This window comes from Pezoporus wallicus, unplaced genomic scaffold (genome assembly GCF_028554395.1).
Source record: "Pezoporus wallicus isolate ANWC-B61680 ecotype Strahan unplaced genomic scaffold, APGP_CSIRO_Pwel_v1 contig_8232, whole genome shotgun sequence".
NCBI lineage: Eukaryota > Metazoa > Chordata > Aves > Psittaciformes > Psittacidae > Pezoporus > Pezoporus wallicus.
Window position 1 is genome coordinate 1,249,228 of NW_026637105.1, and position 21,062 is coordinate 1,270,289.

At 58.4% G+C, this 21,062-nt stretch overlaps 2 protein-coding genes across 3 annotated transcripts in view; both read right to left on the minus strand.

Annotated features, from left to right (window-relative positions):
• Positions 1-19,568, minus strand: part of CUNH1orf216 (chromosome unknown C1orf216 homolog) — a 174,473-nt gene extending 154,905 nt beyond the window's left edge. The window contains exon 1 of the mRNA XM_057403493.1: positions 19,564-19,568. The gene's annotated coding sequence lies outside the window, so the exon portion shown is untranslated. The remainder of the gene's footprint in view (positions 1-19,563) is intronic.
• TRAPPC3 (trafficking protein particle complex subunit 3) lies at positions 13,093-18,505 on the minus strand. Of its 2 annotated transcripts, XM_057403496.1 has the most exons (6): positions 18,432-18,480; positions 16,961-17,008; positions 15,850-15,947; positions 15,529-15,628; positions 15,097-15,279; positions 13,093-14,697 (listed from the first exon to the last, which is right to left on the minus strand). In XM_057403496.1, exons 1-6 carry the CDS (start codon positions 18,471-18,473, stop codon positions 14,578-14,580), a joined length of 591 nt encoding a protein of 196 aa, XP_057259479.1. In that variant the 5' UTR covers positions 18,474-18,480; the 3' UTR covers positions 13,093-14,577. The 2 variants fall into 2 exon arrangements, with proteins under 2 accessions (XP_057259479.1, XP_057259480.1); XM_057403497.1 differs by lacking the exon at positions 16,961-17,008 and having other exon boundaries at positions 18,432-18,505.
• Positions 19,569-21,062: the final 1,494 nt, after the last annotated feature.

Here is a 21,062-nt window from a genome sequence, read left to right on the forward strand (position 1 = left end):
CAGGGAGGCGGCGAGCAAAATAAAGCCATAAAAGTGCATCTTCCCCCCACCCTGGCCCCTTCCTCACCACCCCACAGGGTCCCACGCACCCCTGGACCCACTTGCCCATCATCCTGCAGTGATGCGCAGCGCACGTGGGGATGCTGCTGGCAGGAATGCCAAACACAGTGGTAGGGAAAGAGCCCCCTTCACCTGCAAAGCACTCAGAGCGGGGTGCTGCCGGCCTCCAGCACTGCCCTGGGACAGGGCAGGTTGGGGTTCAGACCTCTTCGTGGCCCATCTGGCAGCCGAGTGCTGGAGCAGCTTGCTCCTCTGCACCCCCAAACCCCACCACCCTTTCCCTTTACAGGCACAGTGTCAATCTGAGCAGGAGGTGCTCCCCTTTTGCTATGGTGGGGGGGACTTCACCACCCCAAAAGTTCTGCTTCCCTGGGCAGAAAAGTAGGGAAATGTGGTTCCCATGCAGCCAGGTCCTGCTGCCGCTTGGTTCAGCTTGGTTCCAAATCAGAGGTGCCCTAATCCCAAGGGAGAAGGGTGCCCACAGCCGTTCCTCCAGCCTCCGAATGCTGCCTGTTCCCAAGCTGGAACACAGGAGTCATGGCATCCCGCTGGCAGCCGCGTGCCAGGCACAACCGGGACACCACTGGCACTGCTGGGGTGCACGGGCCCGGGGGGTGCAGGGCCCCCGGTGCGCCCCGGGAGGCAGATTAGGGTTGCTCAGGCAACGGGCACAGAGAAAGCCCGTCTGGATGGAGGCCTCTGGGGCGCACAAGGGTGTTTGTTTTCTGTATTAAGAGCCTGAGCAAAGGGGGGGTGTCAGACAGCTAATCCCCCCTCAATGCCTTCCCTCGGCGAGCAGCCGGGGCAGGGCCGGACCCTGCTCCCAGGAATGCTGATGTGCTCAGCCCCATGCGGGTGATGGGGCTGGGGATGGGTGGGGATCCTCTCTGTGTCCTGAGCAGGCAGGGCTGGGGGTCCTTATCCATGGTGAGCAGCTCAGGGCAGCTCCAGGGCTGAACCATGGCACATCATCACCTGCTGCTCAGGCACCATGGCTACACTGGGACGGCAGAAACTGCTCTGAACCTTCTCATCCATCCCTGGCAATGCCAGCTCCCCTGCCCGTATCCATCCTGCAGCCCCCAGCGCTAGGGTGCAAGGCAGAGCATTGAGGGGCCTCCACCAGCAGAATCGGACCAGCCTCGTTTAAGCGGAGCTCTCACTGGCAAAGCATTTCCTCTGCACGCAGACTCATTAGCCAGCACAGACATTCCTCTGTCCCACAGAGCGAACCATGGGCTGCAGCCTCGCTCCGTGCCGGCTTCTCCTGCCTGTCATCAGCCCTGCACCACGCACTCCTTCAAGGCCCCTGTGCCTGCCCCTTCAGCAGGATGGAGCCTGGGCTGCAGCCGTGCCGCCCTGGATGACCCCACCACCATGCACCATCGCCTTCCCTCTGCCCAGGGACGCTCGCTTCGTGCTTAGCGGTGTCCCCGTGGTGCCATCCTGAACGGTGCGCACAGAGCACCAGGGATGAGCGCGCCTGAGAGGCTGTGGCTGCTGGTGGCCCTGCTGCGCTGGCTCATCCCCAGACACAGCTCGTCCTGGGCTCAGCATGGGTACAGCAGCGGGATTTAACGCAGCTTCCAGTGGGAGAGGGAAGCCCGGCTTAGCGTGGGCTTTAGCGGCTCTGCTGCCTCCAGCCTCTGGCAGCTCTGTGCCTGGTGGCTGTGCCAGAGCTGCACGGTGGCCCTGGCCTCCCAGGGCAGCAGGAGATGATGCCTTGGAGACCTGGATGGAGCTCACCCTGCCAGGGGCTGTGAGCGAGCCGGGGGCAGCCTCAGCAGCACCAAAGCAGGGGTCCCAGGTTCTCTGCCCCCCAAACCCCCACCTCAGCCATCCTGCTGCTCCACACGGGAGGAGTGAAAGAGAGGAAGGAGAAATAACTCAGTCTATGGCTGAGAAATGCCTTAATTTCAGTGGGTCACGGACGTAATCGAATCAGTGCCGTGCGTTGGAATATCGGTTCCACGTTTCCACAAGGCAAATAATTGTGCTCCGAAAACCAGCCCTTGGTGCTCAGCAGGCAAAGCTGCCATGGGGGTGGGAAGGGGACAGGGGCTGCGCTGGCGGCCGGGGGCCTGCGGCGCTGGTGCCGGCGGCATCGCGGCATTGCCATGGCCATGGCCGAACCGGCCGGGATGCGCCGCGGTGCTCGCTCCATTCACTGTGCCGAGGGCAGGCCCGGGGAGCATCGCCCTGGCTTTGCATCGTGCCAAGCAGGTGAGAGGCAGGAGGCCGCCAGGCAGCGAGCGGCAGGGCCGGGCCAGCGCGGGGTGAGCTCCGTGTGGAGCGCGGTGCCAGATCCCAGCCTTCGGGAACATTCAGTGATGGATTAAATGCAATCTGACTACCACTGTGGGAGGTTGGAGAGAATTACTTCATACAAATGCACTTCGGAAAGTATTTAGTCTCAAATTTTCAAAAGCCCCTGAACGATTTAAGAGCCAAAATCCCGTTTTCCAAAGTCAAATGAGCAAGGAAAGATCAGTAAAGAAAACAGGCTGGACAGCAGGGCCCAGGCAGCGGCTGCCGTGGCACATCCCGAGCTGCTCCTGCTGCAGCCTTCGTGCTGGCAGGCACGGGGATGCGTTGGCCTCCAGAGGTATCCCTGGGAATTCAGCCCGGGTTGGGGATGGGTCCCAGAGGGTCGGCTTGTAGGGAATGGTCCCACTGGGCTCTGGGACAGCATCCGCAGCTGCCATGGGCACACCAAATCCCAGCACAGATCCTCGGGGACAGGAGGGTCCCCTCTGTAATGGGAGAAGGCAGGGCCGCAGATGGGAACCGCATGGCCCCTTCCCCTACCCCACAACTGCTGCAGCCTCCTAAAAGCATCTCTAGTTCCCTGTTCAGCATCCTAATGAACCGCAAGGGCAGCTGGGACCCTCTGAGGCAGCAACCATGGAGACTCGACCCCCCCAAAGAGTAAATCCCAAAGCAATTAGCTTTGCGAGGCTCGGCCGGGCTGGTGGAGGCTCCGCATTCCTTGGTGGCTATAAAGCTCTTTACTGGGATTGTTTTCCAGCGCAAGCCCTGCCCGGGGTCCACATGGCCATGGCTCTGGCTCCCAGCACCTTTGGTGCATGTCATTAAAAACCACTCTGAGCACGCTGACTTTGCTGGAGCTGGAAAGAAGCGGGTTTATACACTTCCCTTGGTAGAAAGCATGAAGGATCTGAGACAGAATTCTTGCTCCAGGATCCTTTACAATTCCTGGAGGACATTTTTGGGAAGGGAAGGGTTGTGTTTACCTTGGCAGCTGACTCTGCTCCTATATACATACACATGGAAAAACTGCACTCACCTAACGTTTCCACGGCTCCCTTTTCCACACAGAGCCAGCCCAGGTGGGACCTTGGTTGGAAATGGCACCTTGATGTGAAAGCTGAATGAAGGCTGAGCCTCTCCCCACGGCAGCCCTGGAGCAGAGGGGGAAATGCTGATGGAGGAGGAGGAGGAGGAGGAGGAAGGCTGCTGGGCAGCGTTGGTTAGCAGGAACAAGTGATGTCTCTGATCCCACGCTGCTGTGGGGGTTGCAGGGAGAGGAGGGACGTGGCCCCAGGGCTCAGCCATGCCCTGACCCACACGGGCAGCTTCACGCTTGCAGAGGCGCTGGGATGGGAGCAGCTTGGTGGGAGCGCTGGTGGGGATGCGGCAGCCGTGGCTCAAGGCGATGGGGCCGGTTCAACCGCAGCCAGGCACCACCCCGGTGATGCCCTGGTGCCCCATGTGCCCCGTGTGCCCCCCGTCACCTCCTCCGCAGGCACCGCTCCTGCCCCGCGCCTCCCGCCTTTCCTGCTGGGATTGATTCACCGGCAGTGGGGAGGGAATAAATCCACTTGTTGGCACGTTGTAAATTCACCACGTGCTGGGGACGCGCATTCCAGGCCACCATAAACACCCCCGGCTACGAGCTTGTAAATCTGCCCTCGGAGCCAGCAGGTGAACCGGGTCCCTGCATCCCAGGGGCTGCTCCATGGTGAGCCACGGCACCCTGCATCCCTGCAAGGGGGGGGCTCAGGAGAGGAGCATCGGGACCAGACTCGCCTGGTCACCGTCACCCTCCCAGTTTGCATCTTCTCCCTGTGCCATTCCTGCAACAGGGACCGGGGGGGGGGGGTGCTGCCACCTGCACGCTGCTCCCATGGGTGCTGGGGACCCACTGGGATGAAGGCAGCGACCTGCAGCCCATCCAGGAGCTGTGCCAGGGGTCTGGTGACCTGCCTGGAGCAGGCAGCAGCACGAGAGGCTCTTTGCTGCTCCCGGTGCTCCGCTGTGCTGCTGAAACGTTTATGCAGTGAACTAGTTGTAAAAGAGGGGGAAAATCCGTGTTTTATTATCCACCAAGCGGCTGCTGCTTCGGTTTATGGGGGTCATTCTCCAAGGAGGTCCGGCTGAGGAGCAGAGGCACAAAGCCCAGGTCCTGGTGGGCTCCAGGCTCCTGGTACCCCCCGGCTCAGCATCCCCTGGCCCCATAGCACCAGGCTGGGCGCGGGGGGGCCGGGCAGCGGCAGCAGGGCATGGCTGGGGCAGTGCACTCGTTGCTCTGTGATGTTTATCAGGCTCCACCGTTGCTGGCGCTGTCAGCGGCTCTCTCCGGGGGTGCTGGCGTGGAGCTGGGTCCTGCTGCACCCCGAGAGCCGGCTGCGAGGCCAGGCAGTGCGTGAGCAGCGCCGGAGGGCAGGGCAGGGAGCGGGGACCCGGGCTGGTTCCCATCGCATTCCCTGGGAGAGGAAGCCGGGGCAAGCAGAGCCTCCCTTTCCCAGAGGAAGCTGAGTGCTCGGGACGTGGCATCGCCACCCCAGAGCCATGGGGCAGGGCTGCAGGATGCGGGTGGCAGCGCTGCATGGAGCCCCCTTCCCTGGGCATCAGCAGGGAACGGGATCCCCATGGGAGGAACGAGCATCAGCGGGCACAGGCACCGCGGGGCCGTTTTAGCCTTGTCCCCGGCACTCCCCTTCCTCCTTCTCCATCACTTGTGCCCCCTTTGCCCGTGCTGGTGGGAACCGCGGGCTTTCCGTGGGCACAACGGGGCCGGGGGCTGTGGCAGCCCCAGGTCAGGGGTGCAGGAGGCAGCTCCAGCCCTCTATGAACTAATTTGTTATTGCAGTTGTAAAGCAGCGAGCGGCCCCGTTCCAGGCAGCGCAGGGGAAAAGCCAAACGAGCCCCACTCCTTTAACGACTGAACCAGTCAGGAAGCACGGGCAGGCACTGGCAGAGGAGCTGGAACCCACACACCCCCCTCCTCGCCCCCTCCGCCACCCCATAGAGGACTGAGCTAATGATTGACTTCTGGGGCTGCCACCTCTCTGAGCAGCCTCTGTGCAGGTCACGCACGGGTGTGGAGGGCCCAGGGGCTGGGGCTGGCACCTTTGCTGTGCCTGGGGTACAAAGGGGTCCTGCAGTGCCCTGGCACCACAGTGCCCCAGTGCCACAAGCGTAGGACTGGCTGCTGCTGGGGGGCTCAGCCTGGGAATGCAGTCTGGGGCGAGCACTGGGCACCCCACTGAGGAGGAGGAGGAGGAGGAGGAAGGGGGGGGAGGAAGGAGTCGAGCGCTTTCCATGCCCAGGGATGGTCTCTGCCCAACCAGGGAAGGATGCAGGCAGGGATAGCCCCACACGGACACACCTGAGGCTGGTTGCCCTCCCCAGGTGGGAGCTGCCTGCACATGCCCTATATAAGGGGCCAGAAGCCCAGCCCAGAGCTGGGTTGGAGCTGCTCTTCATGGATAAGGTGAGGGTGTTGTTGGGGTCTCTCCTTGGGCTGGTGGGCGCTTCCTTAGTGCTTTCTGCACGGGGTTGTGGTGATGCTGCTCATCCTGCTACAGCCTTGGCTTGGCTCTGCTTGGCTGGAGGTGTGTGGGGAGGCAGTGCTGGGGTAGGGAGCTCTGTGCTGGATGGAGCTGGGGCAGTGTTCAGATAGAGGACTGATGGGGGCCTGATTCTGAGCCTTGGCGCTGACCAGTGCAGATGGCGGGGGCATGTGGCTGGTACATCAGCATCGCTGTCCCCATGCTGGGATAGCATCCTCCCCACCAGGCAGGGCTATGCGGGTGCTGGGATGTGATTCCCTGCACTGAGCTTCAAAGGGGATGGAGGAGCCCTAAGAAGGGCATTCCTAGGGGCAGGCATAGGTGTTGATTGCTGCTTGGTGTCTTCCCCAGCCCCAGGGATGGGGAGACCTGGAGTGTCCCCTCCTGGAACCCCATGGGTGCAGCTGGGTCTCAGTAAGGCCCTACTCGGGGTACAGCCAAAAGGCCCAGGGAAGCGTTTCCTCAGGGTCATTCCCCAGGATCCCATGGGACCTCGCAGCGATGCTGGGGCAGCCTGGCCATCATTCCTGGTGTCAGGCATGCTGGGCTGTGCAGGCAGCACCCTCCTGCTGTCAGGTCTTAGGCTCGAGTCCTCAAAAATGCAAACCATGCAACGGGAATCAAGGTTGGCCTGAAGAGTTTTTGATCTTTCAGCAATTGCTGCAGTCTTGCTGTAAGTACATCCAGATGGCTGCGGACCACACAGCGGCAGCGTGCCCCATCCCACCTCGCCTGTGATGCATGGGGACCACTGGGACATCCCAAGGGGACCTTGGGGACCCAAAGGCTGTGGCAGGTTGAGCTCTGTGCCATAAGGGGTGGCTGCAGGGTGGCTTGTCCCTGGTTGCTTTGTCTTGTGGCTCCAAGGGATGCTGTGGCAGAGCCATTGGCCTTCCTTGTAGCTGGGGTGAAGGTGACCTCCAGCAAAGCTTTGCAGGGAGCTGAGCGTTGTGTAGCCGAAACGATAGAGCAACTGCAGAGAAGTGATGCTGAACTGGCTTGAAACCACTGGCTTTGACTCCTTGGCTCCCGGTGTGATTCCTGCCCATGGGCTCCTCAGCATGGCAAGTTGCTGCCTGGCTCAGGGAGCTTGTTCGCTCTTTATTTGGCCTGAGCCTTGGCATTGCTGCAGCTTCAAACAGGAGGGAAAGCGATGGCTGTGATTTATTACATGGTAGCTGCTGTGTCTGCAGAAAGCTGACGGGACAGGGCAGACCTGGGCTTGTTTTGGTGCTTTTACTGCGGCTCCAAGCTGAGGAGGGAGGTGATGGATGCTCCCAGGGGATGCCTGGTCCCTGCACATGGTGCCTTGTTTGCCATGGGGTGGCACAGCAGAGCCCCACTGTGGGTGCTGCTGCCTGTCCTCCCTTCCCTGCTCCCTGGGAGCTGAAGGACAAGTGATGCTCAGTGAGCTGGGAAGCTCTTTTTAACCCACCACTCGTGCTTAGAGCCATGGTGGGAGGGAGCAGGGCTGGTGGGATGGTGGCTGGATCCATAGAGGGGTGGGGGGGGGGTCCATCCTGCCTCCATGGGCTTCTGCCGGTTCGGACTCCTTGTCTTGATCCTGCTCATGTGAGGAACATGTTTACTCAATGCTTGCTCCCCAGGGAACGAACCCGCAGTTGGCTCCTGTGGAAAACCAAGCGCATTTCTAGGGAGATCAGATTTTCCTCTTCTGGAAGCCAGCTCCCATTAAGCAAAACATGCTTTGACCAAAAACCGATGCCCAGTGCTCTGTGGTGTAAAGGAGGTGAAGTGCCAGTGGTGCGAGGTGGGTGCCTCCGCTCCTCCCCAGCACGGCTGCCCCAGTGCAGTGGGGAGAGCATCACCCTAAAGCCATCCTGGTTGCTGGAGTGGGGCTCATGTGGTCCGTGCTGGGGATGCTCCCAGGGTGTTCCTGTTGCTCCTCTCCATCACCCAGAGGAAGGTCCCCGGTCCTGTCCCTGCTCCCATCCTCACCCCAGGTCTTGGCGGAGCCCCCATGGGCCGGTGGCCGTCCCCTCCCTCCCCTCACTGCCCACCAAACCGAGGAAGTCGCAACCGCAGAGCTCTTGAAAGCATTTTTCTGGTGGAGACCACCGGTACTGAGAGATTAAAATTGCTGTTGTTTCTTCCATTACTCAGCTTTCCTGAATTATGGGGTGTAATACTCAGGGAGTGGGAATAATTAGGGGAGAACAATGGCAGGCTTGAAGGCTTAAATACGCCTGTGTGGTACTCCCAGCCAGTCCAGCCTGCTGTCACATTTCTCTAGGTCTCCATTTTCCACAGCCTGTGCCAAGCCATTTCCACTACGGTGCCCACTCCTCAGCTTCCTCATTCCTTGGGCTCCGCTTCCTGGCCCGGCTGTCTCGGTTAACGCTCTGCTTCCCAGTTCCTGGCCAGCTGGTACCCACAGCACAGCTCCCTTGCCCTGTCTGGAGGGGATGCTGGAGCCTGAGGGATGCAGCCGGGCAGGGGATGCTGGAGCCTGAGGGATGCAGCAGGGCAGGGGATGCTGGAGCCTAAGGGATGCTGGAGCCTGAGGGATGCAGCAGGGAGGGGGTGCTGGAGCCTGAGGGATGCAGCAGGGCAGGGGATGCTGGAGCTGGGGGGATGCAGGAGCTCAAGGCCTTGCCTCTTTGCTCCCCCCGGCTCCTGTGCAGCAGGCAAGCAGAGGTCCCACCAGGTCGCTTTGGTGTTCTATGCTCAAGGAAGCCGCTGATTCCTCCCCTCTGCAGGGGATCCCCCTCCAGCTCCTCGGTGGGATCTTGCTCAAGCACTTTCCCAGCAATGCCTCGCTGCTGCGGGACCTGGGGGAGCAATAACAGCCCTGGTTGGGCTGTGTTGGTGGCTCCAGCCAGGGCACGTGGGTGAGCTGTGGGATGGGGACTTGGAGGCACAGCCTGGGGCAGAGCTGTCCCCAGCCCTGGCCACTTCCCCCTGAGCTCTTGGATGGCAGAACTAGCAATAATTACACAAACCCAGTCATTTTTGATGGAAAAAGACATTTTTCTGGTGAGGACTTTCCCCAAGTGAGCTCCTGTGTCCCAGCTGCCTGCATGTGAAGGGCAGGGAGAAGCCAATGGGATTCTGGGGCTGAGAGAAGAGTACGGGGCTTAGCTTCGGTCAGGGAGGGGATTGGGTTTAAACCTTCAAATCACTGCTCTGCTCTCTATTAACTGCTTGGGAGCCTTGACCACAGCTTGCTCCTGAGCATCCGCTTTGGTCCTGCTCATGGCGAGCCTGTTGCCATGGTGGGACTGGGATCAGGGATGGGCTGTGTCCTGGGGGGCCCATCCTTTGGAGCACCCCGAGGGCTGCTCTGTGCTGCTGCCCAGATGTGCAGGAGGCTCCAGCAGCTGGGCAAGGCTGGGGCTGGCTGCTGCATGTACAGGTTAATGGCAACTGGGAAAGGGGGACCCGGGTGCTGCAGGATGGGACATTGCAGGTTTGAAGTGCTGCAGGAAAGGGTTAATCTGGCATGTGGCGGCTGAGCAGGAGCTGCGTTACCTGGAGCTCCATCCCTCGTTTTGTAAGCCCAAGTCAGCCTAAATACAGCGGGGATGGGCTGTGCAAATAGCTCCTGCAACAGGACAGCAAATGGGTTGGATGTCCTTCAACAACCCATTTCCTTGCTGCGGCGCAGGGAAACATGGGCTGTTTCAGCAGCTCCCTTCCTTGGAAGCCACAATTAGATCTGTTTTAAAAGCAAACAAACACTTCTCATCAAAATGCCTCTCTGTTCCTGGCCTGAAGGGAAGGTCCTGTCCAGGCCAAGCAGCTTCCCGGAGCTGCCTCTGGGCTCTGGGTGTTCCAGTGTAGTAGTCACCCCTTGGCAACGCAGCACCTCTTGTAGAAAGGCTGGGCTGGTCCTACCCTGCTCTCCTTGGGGTCTAAAGCTTATGGCTTTAGTGCTTGTTGCGCACCCCATCCTGCACCACTGTGGATGGAGCTGGATGCGGCATCCCCCGGGCAGCAGGGGATGGCTTCCGGAGGGGAGCGGTGCCGCTGCCGCGGGACCATGGTGCCTGTGGTTTTAATTATTGGGGTTTCGTGGCGTGGAGCACAACGAGAAACCGAGAGCAGTGAAACCGCAGGGAGAAAGGACGGCCTCTGCCTGCCTGATGGGGGGAGTGGTGGGGACCAGCCCGTGGCCCTGGACCCGTGCCCTCGCTGGGCCCCGGCACAGGGCTGGCAATGGTGCTGGGGCTCGGCTGATGTCTGTTGCACCATTGCTGCCCCTTCCCCTCACAGCCTGGAACAAGGTGCCGCTGCCTAAGCAGCCCCATAGGGATGCAAAGCAGCATGTGGTGAGCTGGGGACGTGGGCCTGGCCAGGAGCAGGGGGACACGGAGATGAGTTGTGCCCCATGCAAGCACTGCCGGGGCCAATCTGTGCCTGGGAGCAGGGAGGTTTCTTGCTGTGTTTCCACTCACCCAGTGCTTGAGCAGGCGCCTTCAATGCCTTTCAAAGGGCTGGATGAGCTCCGCAGCCGGGCCCAGGGTGGGAGGGAAGCGCTTGTCCTGCTTGGGAAACCCGAAACAATGAAAGAGGAACAATGGAGCCCCCTTCACCCAAAACACCAAACAGCACCAGGACGTGGCAGAGCTCCCAGCGGCGCTGCTGCCTCCTCAGGCCAGGGATCTGCAGCTCCCCTCCTCTTCCTCAGCCCTGGCAAGGGATGCTGCAGGAGGGCGGGTGCCAAGGAGCGTTGCCAAAGGGCTGCCCTGACCCAGCACTGCTGCCAATGGGCATTCCCAGCCTTGGAAACCATGTTTGGGCCAGGGCAGTGGTTTTGCAGCACTGCTGTGACTTGGGGAGGGATTTTGCAGCCTGTTCGTGCTTCCCGGGTCAGCAGAATGTGCTTTGTCGCTGGTCCAGGGGCCTGGCATGGTTTATCCATGTACCCAAACTTGCCAGGTTTATCAGGGAGAAAATGTGTTCATTTGGTAGCCATGTGGGGCTAGGCACAGGGAGATGCTTGGCCAGAGCTGGGAGTCTTGGGGCAGGGATGGATCCATGGCTGGAACCTACACCCTGAGCATCCTCTCACCCGGCCTGGGTGCTGACAGCACCCAACAGCTTTTCAATGCATGGCTGCAGTGTGTGCTTGGGGACGTGCCTGAGGAGCTGGGGCTGAGCATCCCCTGTGTGCAGGGCTCGAGGGGTCCCAAGCTGTGGGTGGATGGTGCCAGCACTGCCTGCGCCTTGGCTGCTCAGGGCCACCGGCACCATGTGGAGGAGCTGCTGCTCCCATGTGCAAGCCCTCATGGGTGAAGCATCCTTCACCCGGCACCCCGGCCAAGCACATCTGGCTGAAAGCTGTGGGAGCTGCCCCGGCAGTGAGGACACCAGTCCGGAAACGCTTCCCTCCTGGGGAGATTCCCTCATCCCAGCTCCTCTCCCAGCACCATCCCTGCCCCTTCAGTGCCTGCCGGGCCATGGGGTCTGGGTAAAGTGGCAGGAGTGGGGCTGGGAGCTCTGCTTCCCACCAGGAGGAGCTGCCTGGCTCCAGGGTGGGATGAGGGATGCTGTTGGTGCGAGGGGGAGTGGGTCTGACTCTGTGCAGTCCCACTGCCCTGTACTGTGTGCTCAGAGCAGGGGGGCAGCAAACAGCCCTTGCACCAAACCCTGGGCAGGATGGGAGCAGCACCCAGGTTGTCCCCATGCTGGGGAAACTGGTTTAAGACCTCGAGTTAGACCCTGGTAAGTTCCACATGGGGCTTCAGCTCCCATCAGGGTGCATGGTCAGGGACCAGTCATGGTGCTGGAGGAGGGTGAGGGCTGGAAAAGCTCCTTCTGCAGCTAATCCATTGCTCTGGGATGGGGCTGGGTGATGCAGAGTCCATTTGCTGCCATCCACCAGGGTCCTGCAGCAGTGTTCCCACCCCATATCCCACGTCCCGTCCCGTCCCCCTCCTTGTTGCTGTTGTCATCCCTAGTATCACACAGCGATAGGAAAGGCTGCAAGTTGCCTCTTTTCCTGCCAGGTTAGGTCGCTCACCAGGAATGTCTGTTATCCCCACAAGTCAACTTTCCCCTTCGTGGTATGTGTCCAGGGGTCAGGCCTGGCACTACATGAAAGTGCAGGGTATTCAATAACCTAGAGCCGTGGAAAGGCTTTAGTCCAACTCCAACCATGTTGAGGGTTTTATGGATGCAGCATGCCTTTCCCCATTTGTTTCCTATAAACAGCACATGGTAATATTTAGGAGCTTTCAAACAGAGCTTTTTGCATATTCTCCCTTGTCTACAATGAGCTGCTCGGTAGTAGACAGCTTTAATTTACTTGATGTGATTCCTGCTTTCTGCTCTTTCAGAGGGGCTGCTCCTGACCCAGTCGCCTGGCAAATCCCTGTGCAGGTCTGTAACTCCTGGGAGTGGGAACCTGGGACCCCCCCCACTGGGGATGAGCACGGTCCCTTGCTTGCCACAGGAGGGAAAAGGAGCCGGTGGGAGCTTTGCTGCTCTAAAATAACCCCCTTTGAGATGCGATGTCAATGAGGACATGGGGCCTCCATCCCCTCAGGACCCCCTGCGGCGTTGTCCCTAAGGACTGTGTGATGCTCGCCATCTCCAGCCAGAGAGAAGCCACTGTAAGAGCTGCTCTTTCCCCATCCTTTACTGTAAGAGCCAGGGGAAGCTGTGGGTGCTCAGTGCAGTGCATGGGGATGCTCGCCTTGCACTGCAGGCTCTTGGGGAGCATTTGCACTGTTCATACAACCAAGGGCAGCACGAATTCCTGCTCCCGCAGAGCCTGCAGTTGCCATTCCTTGCCTGCACGTTCCCAGCACTGGGTGGCTAATGGCAGCTGTGGAGCAGGCCCTGCGCCGAGCTGGCACAGAGGGGCACAGATGCCTCCTGAGGTGATTTTCTGCCACTACCAATGACCAGAACTAGCATCTCTTGGCTCTTTCTCTGCAGCAGACTGCACTCACCACTGGGCTGGTAGTGAGTGCTGGCTACTGTACACGTGTGGGTACTCACGGGGCAGGAAAAGGCCAGTCCTCAAACACCAATTGCCTTGCCCTGCCCATCAGCTCCCCACATCCCACCCCCAGCCCCGATCCCTCTGTGTGCTCAATATTGGGCAGGTTTCCTTCAAGGAGCAGCTTCCACAGGTGCTGGCAGCCGGACATTCCTGGTCCTGCAGTGCCATCGCCCTGCCACGGGCACACTGCTCCCTGCTGCTCCACACCAGCACCCAAAGAACAGGCACGAGGAAAGCAAAGAGTTGACGGTGGGATTCTTTTTAATGCAATTGCTTTTAAAATGCAGCCTTAACATGACTTAGAACGGTCAATGATGAGGAACAACAGGTCTTTTTGATCTCCGCAACGTGACTGTGCAGCACTTCTGCCTCCAACACCCGCCTGCCACTGCTGCTCCTGATGTTCTCCAACTGTTCTTACAGCAACTTGCTGCCCCTTCACAGGACCCATCACTCAGGACATCCAAACCCTGACACCAAAGGGACTCCTTTGGACAAAACAAGGGAGCAGGCAAGCTGTGCAGTGTCCAGATAATCCAATGCCCATTCAAAGAACCTGAACAAACAGCAGCAGCGTTCTCTCTTGCACCTTACACTCGGGCATAAACCTACAAAGGTATTGGAGCTGCCAGCTCCTGTGGCTGTGGGTAAGTGCTATCGACTTCAAGCTCCTCTGTGGATCTGTGCCTTCATGCTATGTAAAGTGCTTTGAGAACGGAATGGCTGACTGCAGTTTCTGGCAGAGAAAGTTGATTTTCCAATACCTAACAGCACTCGGTGTGTGTATCTGACACAACAGCGGGTGCTACAGCCTGTCCTCGCTTGCCAATTCAAGGAACAGAGGAAATTCTGTTGCAGCCTGAACATCTGTGAGCATACACCCCAGCACCACCTCCACACTGCAGCGTTTGTACACCCTAACAGCAGAACAGGCTCCGCTTGCTGATGAGCGACCTTCCAAGCCTTTAGCCTGAGTTTTGGTTTTCATCCTGTGGCCTTGCCCCTGGCTGGGAACACTGCTGGCATTTCTGGATTCCTTTTCTCCTTTTAAAACCTTAACCCTGTTGCAATTTAATGGTCATCCTTTCAGGAGGGGATCATGAGTCTGCTGGAAGAAGAGAAACTGCAGAAAGGCCACATGAATCTGCCAGTGCTGCACGATGCCACTGCTGACAAAAGGAGCCTCCCCACCCTGGTGCCAGCACCCAAACAGCTCTCCTAAATCACCCCTTTGTATCAAGCTTGTGTTTTACCAGTAGCTGCATTAACTGCAGGAGGCCAGTTAATTTGACAGCAATACTATGCACTTGAATTTTAAACACCTCTTCTTAAGGACAGCATTTAACAATTAATCAGTGGGCTCCAATTCTGGTCATAAAAACATGGATTCAGATTTGAATAGACTGGAGCTTCTGTGGAGTTTGAGCAGTAGTTTTTGCACACCCAAATGTCACACTTAGAAACTGAGTGTAGAAAGAGTCCCCAGGGGAATACGAAAGACATCACCTTATGAAAAAAGCCTCAGAATGAACCTGTGAAACCAAAAGCCACCAGACAATCGTCTTCTACAGGAAATGGAAGGAGCAGTAGAAGAATATAACAACATCTTAAACAGTCAGTGAGTCAGTCTGAATGTACAGGGGCACTAGATCCCTACAGATCTGCAATGAAAGCTAATGGCCAAAACCAGCTGGTCCCCTCCAGTCCCAAAGGGAGCCTGGGCTCTCTTCACTCTTCACCAGCTGGAAGATTGTCTTCAATCCGCCTGATGAATTTCATCCTTATTTCTGTGACACTGTCTCCCTTCAGTGTGTCTTGGACAAACTTGACATCCACAGCCATCTGAACCTAGGGGATCAAGAGGAAAAAGGGCTGTTAACCCCCATACAACACCACCTGATCATGAAGCACCAGCTTAAGGACTGTGAGGACAAGACATGCAACACAGCTCTAAGATCACATTCTCCTCGTACATTGTGGCCTACATGGTGGACAGCAGGCACCTTTCCTCAGGAACTACAAAATTCAAGCAGATACTAGTGCTTGGACTTGGGTTGTGAGATGAAGGGGCTCTGGACTAAGAGCTGCCATATGCAACAGCAACTGAGCACTCCTGTGGCTCTGCTCCTGGGAATCGGTCTCAAGTCCAAAGCAAACATGGGAGTCATGAACACAGACTAGATATTAAAGTACCTGCTGGTACCTCAGTTATCCATCTATCTTGCTGGAAAAGAGACCTTAGCTCACCATTTCCAGGGCACCTCGCAGCACTCCACACAGCAAGTTGGAATAGATGAGTGATGAGTGGTTGTCAGGGAGCTCAACGAAGTCCACCAAGGGGTTGTTTTCCAAGATGAGGGAGAACTCATCGCCTCCAGGACTCCAGTTGGTGATGCTCGGAGTGATGCCCAGGTACATTTTAAATGCTATCTGTTATGGCAGAGTATGAACAAGAACACGTCCCATGAAGCAACAGCACAGATCTTTGTAAAATTACTACAGGGTTTTGAAACCACCACCCATTTCTCCCAGTCCCTACCAGTCAGCACTAGTCTGGGATCTAATTCTTTCCTGCCTAGAATCTGTCAAACTCTCAGCAAAGTTCTGGGAATAGCAAATACTCTGTCCTCACGTGCAAAACCAGGACCCCAGCTGACAAAGCCATGCTTTGGCAATCACCTTTGCAATCACATCCGCGGTTTCACGGAAATCATGGCATCTTCCAACATTGGACCTGGCCAGGAAGTCTTCTATTAGCCGAACACCTATGTTGTAACCCCTGTGAATGCACCAAAGAGGAACAGGTAGAGTGGGCAGAGCACAGCTTTAGAAAGACAACCGTTTATAAAAGAAGAGAGTGGAGGAAAGAAGTTCCATCTGAGAAATAGCAGCATTAAATAACGTTGGGTCTGCCAGGCTTTTACTCGCAGAGCAGCACATCAAGACATTCCTGCTGTGTTCCTGAGCTCTATGAGGCTCTGCTGCAGCAGATCCACTTACATTTTGTCAAGCTGCTTGTTGACATCCTCATCATTCTCGTAGTCCTTGCACAGCTGGGTGACCAGGGCGCCGTACGTGAGCGTGAAGAGCTCCGAGTTCTAGACAGAGGCAAAAGGGATTTAGCACAAGTCAAAGGGAAACCTGACTGAGCACTGCTGCATCTGTGTCCAGCGCCTTCCGTTGGCCTGGAGAGGGGGAACAGAAACCTGCTGTCTCAAAGGAATTAAGGAGAGATCCCGGTTTGCATTTTGGCAAGGCAGCTTCAGTCTCCTTGGAGAGAGAAACCCTCTTTGACTAGCAACGACTGGGCGCTTTCTTTCCCTCCCTCTCTCCATGCACACGGCATTTCCCCGTTAAAGTGTCCTGAATCTGACCTGCAGACGCAAACCAGGAGCTGCTCACACCCTGGCCACTCTCAGACACCCATTAGCACCATTGTGCTTTAACGAGGGAGCCCACAGATAACTGGAGTGACACCTCCAGGTCATTTGGTGCTACAGGCACTCCCAGACGCCTAAACCTGCACTGGAACTGGCTCTCACTGCTGCCTGCATTCATACACGTGCTGCAAACGGGCAACATTGGTTAGGTTCCAGTTCTGGTCCTTGAGCAGGACAAAAAACGTTCATCCATTCATGGAATTACTGCATTCTGCTACCACGAAAAAAGCTAAGACTCATCTGGTCCCTCAGAACTCCTCTAGGTACGTAATTTGCTTTATACATTAAAATCAGCTCCTCAGGCCCAGCAGAGGAACAGCAAGGATGGGTTCAGATCAGCTCAGCAGATTCATGTTGTATGTCTGCTCTTAGTGCCTGGCTAAGATCAAAGTTACTTGGGTTTTCTTTGCACAGTGGCCAGATCTGCAGAACACACCGAGGGAAGGGGTCTCCTCTCCCAGCCACCACCTTCACCCATCTCTGTCCAAGGTTTTCCTGGGAGCCACTAAGCCAGACCAGTGACTGACAAAGTCGTTGAAAGCTGCAAAACAAAGAGCTACAAGGGGCTTTAGCTTCTCACTGAACAAAGGAACCATCATACTTTATTTCTGCTTTCAGTTTTAGCATGCAGAACCATTAGTCTAATCTCAGATTAAAAGCCTATCACCTACCATGAGATGCATAGATGCAGAAGGTGAAATGAATGGCAAATACCAATACTACAGAATGAAAGCAGCAGGCAGGCAGAAAGGAAGGGAAAAGAGACAACAGAGTTAAGTGACAACACTGACCACGCTTCATTCTGAACAAGTTTACACAAAGCCAAGACAAACAGAAGGAAGAATCACTCCCAAACATTCACCAAGTAGAAATTAGGTTAGAAGACACCGGGAATTCCACCTTGTCATTGTAATTCATGAAGGCAACAGCAATTAGGGACTAAAAGGCTCTGAGCCACCTGAAAAGCACCAGTTGTGCTCCCTGCTTCTTTTGCCCCATTCTAGAGCTAAAGAATGGATTCTTTGGGTTTTGTTTTTTTTACTTACAACCCTGCTTTTGTCCTGGAAAAGAAAAGGCTGTGAAGCTCCCACGGCTCAGGAGGGCCTGACAAGGTGGAAATCTCCTAGAGCTCAAGTGGCAGAGTCAGAGGCTGGGCAGAGAATTTAACAAATGTGCAGAAAAGGTTATGCTGGTTTTAGGGATTTCGGTCATTTTTAGCAGGGACTAGGCCTGGCAGCTGGGGAGAGAAGGGGTGAATGCATGAAGGAAATCCAGCTGTTACCAGTCCCAGATGTTGGCATTTACTGGGTAAAGCCACGAAGCCTTCACCTACTGTTAGCAGCCCCGCAGTGACCCAGTGTCGGCCACAGCGATGCTGCTATTGGGGTAACTTCAAACCCCAATATAATACGGGTTATAACTGGTTATAACAAGGCAAACTTCTCACTTCGTATTTGCAACCTAACTCTTCATTTTCAGTCCATCTAATGGAAGTGAAGTGCCTGAGACACGCTCCGTTCTTTATGTTATTTCATATTTCGGATTAGCGCAGAGGCTCAACACTCCAGAACCGTTCTGTGCCTACAGAAAACGTCGGGTTAATAAAACACCGATCCCTTCAATAAAAATCACTGCGTCGAAGGAGCTGAACTCCCACCATGGGAACCCCTTGTGGTGCTGAGCAGGCTGGGTCCCCAGCACGGCCGAAGAGGGGGCAAACCCGGGCGTTATCGTTTATTCCTGGCATTCAACCATCGCTATTGCACCAAGAGCGACCGAACTCGGTCTGCCCTGACCCGCGGTGAGGCCCCCGGCTCTGCGGGCTCCTTCTCCATCCCCCCCACCGCGGCTCAGCCGGGCCGGGAACACCCAGCGGGCCTGGGGAAGGGAAAAGCGAGAGAGACGCAGCCGGAACCGCCCCGTGACCGCACCGGCCCCCCGGTAACGGGCACTCGGGCAGGGCAGGGCCACCCGAGCGGGCAGCGCGGCCCAGCGGCAGCGGGAGGCCACAGCCGGGCGCTACCGCAGGCCTGGGCCTGGCAGCCGGGCCGGGCCTCCGCCCCCTCCGGGCTCCCCCACACCCCGCTCATGCTCCGGTCACCACCGGGGTCGCTCCGGGGCCCGCCCGGCCCCTCCGGTTACCATTTTCTTGCTCTCGGTGCCGCGGCCGGCCTGGCGCGACATCCTGCCCGCTCCGCTCCGCTCCCGGCCCAGCGCCGCCGCGGGGCACGTCGGAGCCCGTAGTTCCGCCGCCCGGACTACGACTCCCAGAGTGCACCGCGGGCCCGCGTGACCGACGGCGGCCTACAAATCCCGGCGTGCACGGAGGGTCACCTGACTACGCGCTGAGGAGGGCGCGTGCCGCCAGGGGGAGACTGCGCACACCGGATCGGTCCCTCCGCCGCCGGGACCGGGATGGGGATGGGGACCGGGATGGGGATGGGGACCGGGACGGGGATGGGGACCGGGACCGGGATGGGGACCGGGATGGGGATGGGGACGGGGACCGGGATGGGGATGGGGATCGGGATCAGGACCGGGATGGGGATGGGGACCGGGATGGGGATGGGGACCGGGACGGGGACGGGGACCGGGATCGGGATCGGGACGGGAATGGGGATGGGGATCGGGACGGGGATGGGGACCGGAACCGGGATCGGGATGGGGATGGGGACCGGGATGGGGACCGGGATGGGGATGGGGACCGGGACCGGGATGGGGACGGGGATCGGGATCGGGATGGGGACCGGGATCGGGATCAGGACCGGGATCGGGATCAGGACCGGGATCAGGACCCTCCGGTTGTTCGGGCCGGGGTCGCTTCTCTCGGGCCTCGCTTCCCCCGGTGCCTGGCGGGGGTGTTGCCTGCGGTGGCTGCTGTGTCCGGTCCCGGGACGGCGGCTGCCGGGGTGCCCCGGCCCCGGTGGTGGCGCTCCGAGGGTTTTCCGCTGGATGAGTCGCCTCTCGCAGAAGGGGCCGCTGCCAAAGCAAGGGCCTGTCCGTGGGGAAGCTTCTCCGGGTCCTGCCTCTGCTCGTCCCTCCCTGGCCCCGCTGTTAGGCACAAAGCGAGATCTCCCGGAGCGGGTGGAGCGGGCCCCGGGCGCGCTGCAGTGACTGCTGGGACAACCGAGCTCGTCCCGAGCCTCGCAGCCGCCCGAGCACGGCGGAGGAAGCCAGACCCTGCTCAGGAATCCAGCAGCTGGGAGATCCCTCTCCGTCACCACGGAGCAGCGGTGCCGAGACTGCAAGGGCCGGCGGGGCTCCCGACGGACACAGCCGCCCCGCCGGCATTGCCTTACATGGCTGCATCCCTGGAACGGCGCAGCCTGTGCTCGCTGGGCTGAGAGCCCCTCGGCCTGATACCAGCCTCACCCAGGCTGGGGAGCTGCCAGCATCGCCTCTGTCCCTGGCAGGGGTGGGACACGGCGCCAGCAAGACGATGAGGTCTCTGTGCTTCCCCATCTCCCAGCCCTAAAGGACAGGGAGCAGCCTGGGAGTGCTGCTGTGCTCCTGCTCCTGCTACCGGTCCTACCCCTGTGCTGGCGGGCAGAGGGACCTTTTGTGCTCTTCTCTCCCAGCTGGGGAGCTACATCCAGGGGATGGCGAAACACGGTGCCCAATGCCACGGATGTGATGCTGGAGGTGGGCATGAGCCTCTTGAGCTGGGTGGCCACCAAACCCACATGGAAACACAGGGCTGTCCAGAGCCAAGCCAAACCCTGCTGTGTGGTGAGAAACGAGCCCACTCCTCTGATTGAGGTGTCAGGGTTTTAGCGAGGGACAAAGCCAATAAAGCAAAAGCGGCAGGCCTGGGCGAGTGACCATAGCCAGAGGCACGCCGGTTAATACTCTAATGCAAGTTTATATACCTTCATCATTGCGTCAGGCGCATACATATTCATGATTTCATTTACATATTCCTAGAACTAATTTACATTTCCCCTCCCTTATCCTGCCTTCTTAGAGCATGCGCTGTTTCTCTTAGGGGGTCTCTGGGGTGGCTCCCGGGATGAAGTCGGAACTCTTCCTCGAGGTGACCTCTTAACTTGTGGGTTCTGGGCGAGTTCCACCGTTGGTTTCCCCACTTTGTCCGTTAAATGTCACCCCACCAAATGAACGATCTTTGTTCCTGGTATTGCAAGCTCATCACTACACCCGCATAGCAACATCCACAACTGCGAAAGCCAATATTCTCCTGTATGTCTATCACAGTGGGAACAGCCATGTGGGAAAGCCGCAGAGCAGACATTGCCATGTGCTGCTCCCGGTGATGCCCTGCTGGCCCTTGCTGGCTGGGACATGTGCCAGGCCCAGCCAAATCCCTGCTGGCGTGCTCGTGCCAGAGCCAGCACCCAGCCCTGTGCTGTGTCCCCAGGCTGCAGGTGTGCATGGTCAGGCCGCAGGTGGCATGGTCAGGAGGACCAGAAGCTTTGGCCTCCAGGCACCAAGAGTGTGACCACGGCCACTGTGGCTGCTGGAGGTACCACGTCCCTGGTCACCGTGTGGGTCCCTGGCAGTGTCCCACTGTGGTGAGGTGACCGGGCACTGTGGGTCCTGCAGCAGCATCGCAGGCTGCGGCTCTCGTTAAAGCGCGGTGCCTGATGAATCCCCTTCCCATCACTGCTCCGGGGCTGGGACTGGAGCAGCAGTGGGACAGCTGCTCCCCAGCCCCGCTCCCCCCGGGAGCCGGTTTGGCCGCACCGGGAAGCTCTCCCGTTTCCCACTCACCGACGTGCCCGCGCCGGGAGGTGCTCGGGGGAGCGTGGGCACCAA

Bases quoted from the DNA above. Each gene is read 5' to 3' on its own strand.
- TRAPPC3 (XM_057403496.1), bottom strand. From the start codon at position 18,473: ATGTCGCGCCAGGCCGGCCGCGGCACCGAGAGCAAGAAAATG. The intron at 15,280-15,528 runs GTGATTGCCAAA...CTGCCATAACAG, and splicing joins CCGCGGATGTGATTGCAAAG to ATAGCATTTAAAATGTACCT. The intron at 14,698-15,096 runs GTGAGCTAAGGT...TTGATCCCCTAG, and splicing joins TGCGAGGTGCCCTGGAAATG to GTTCAGATGGCTGTGGATGT.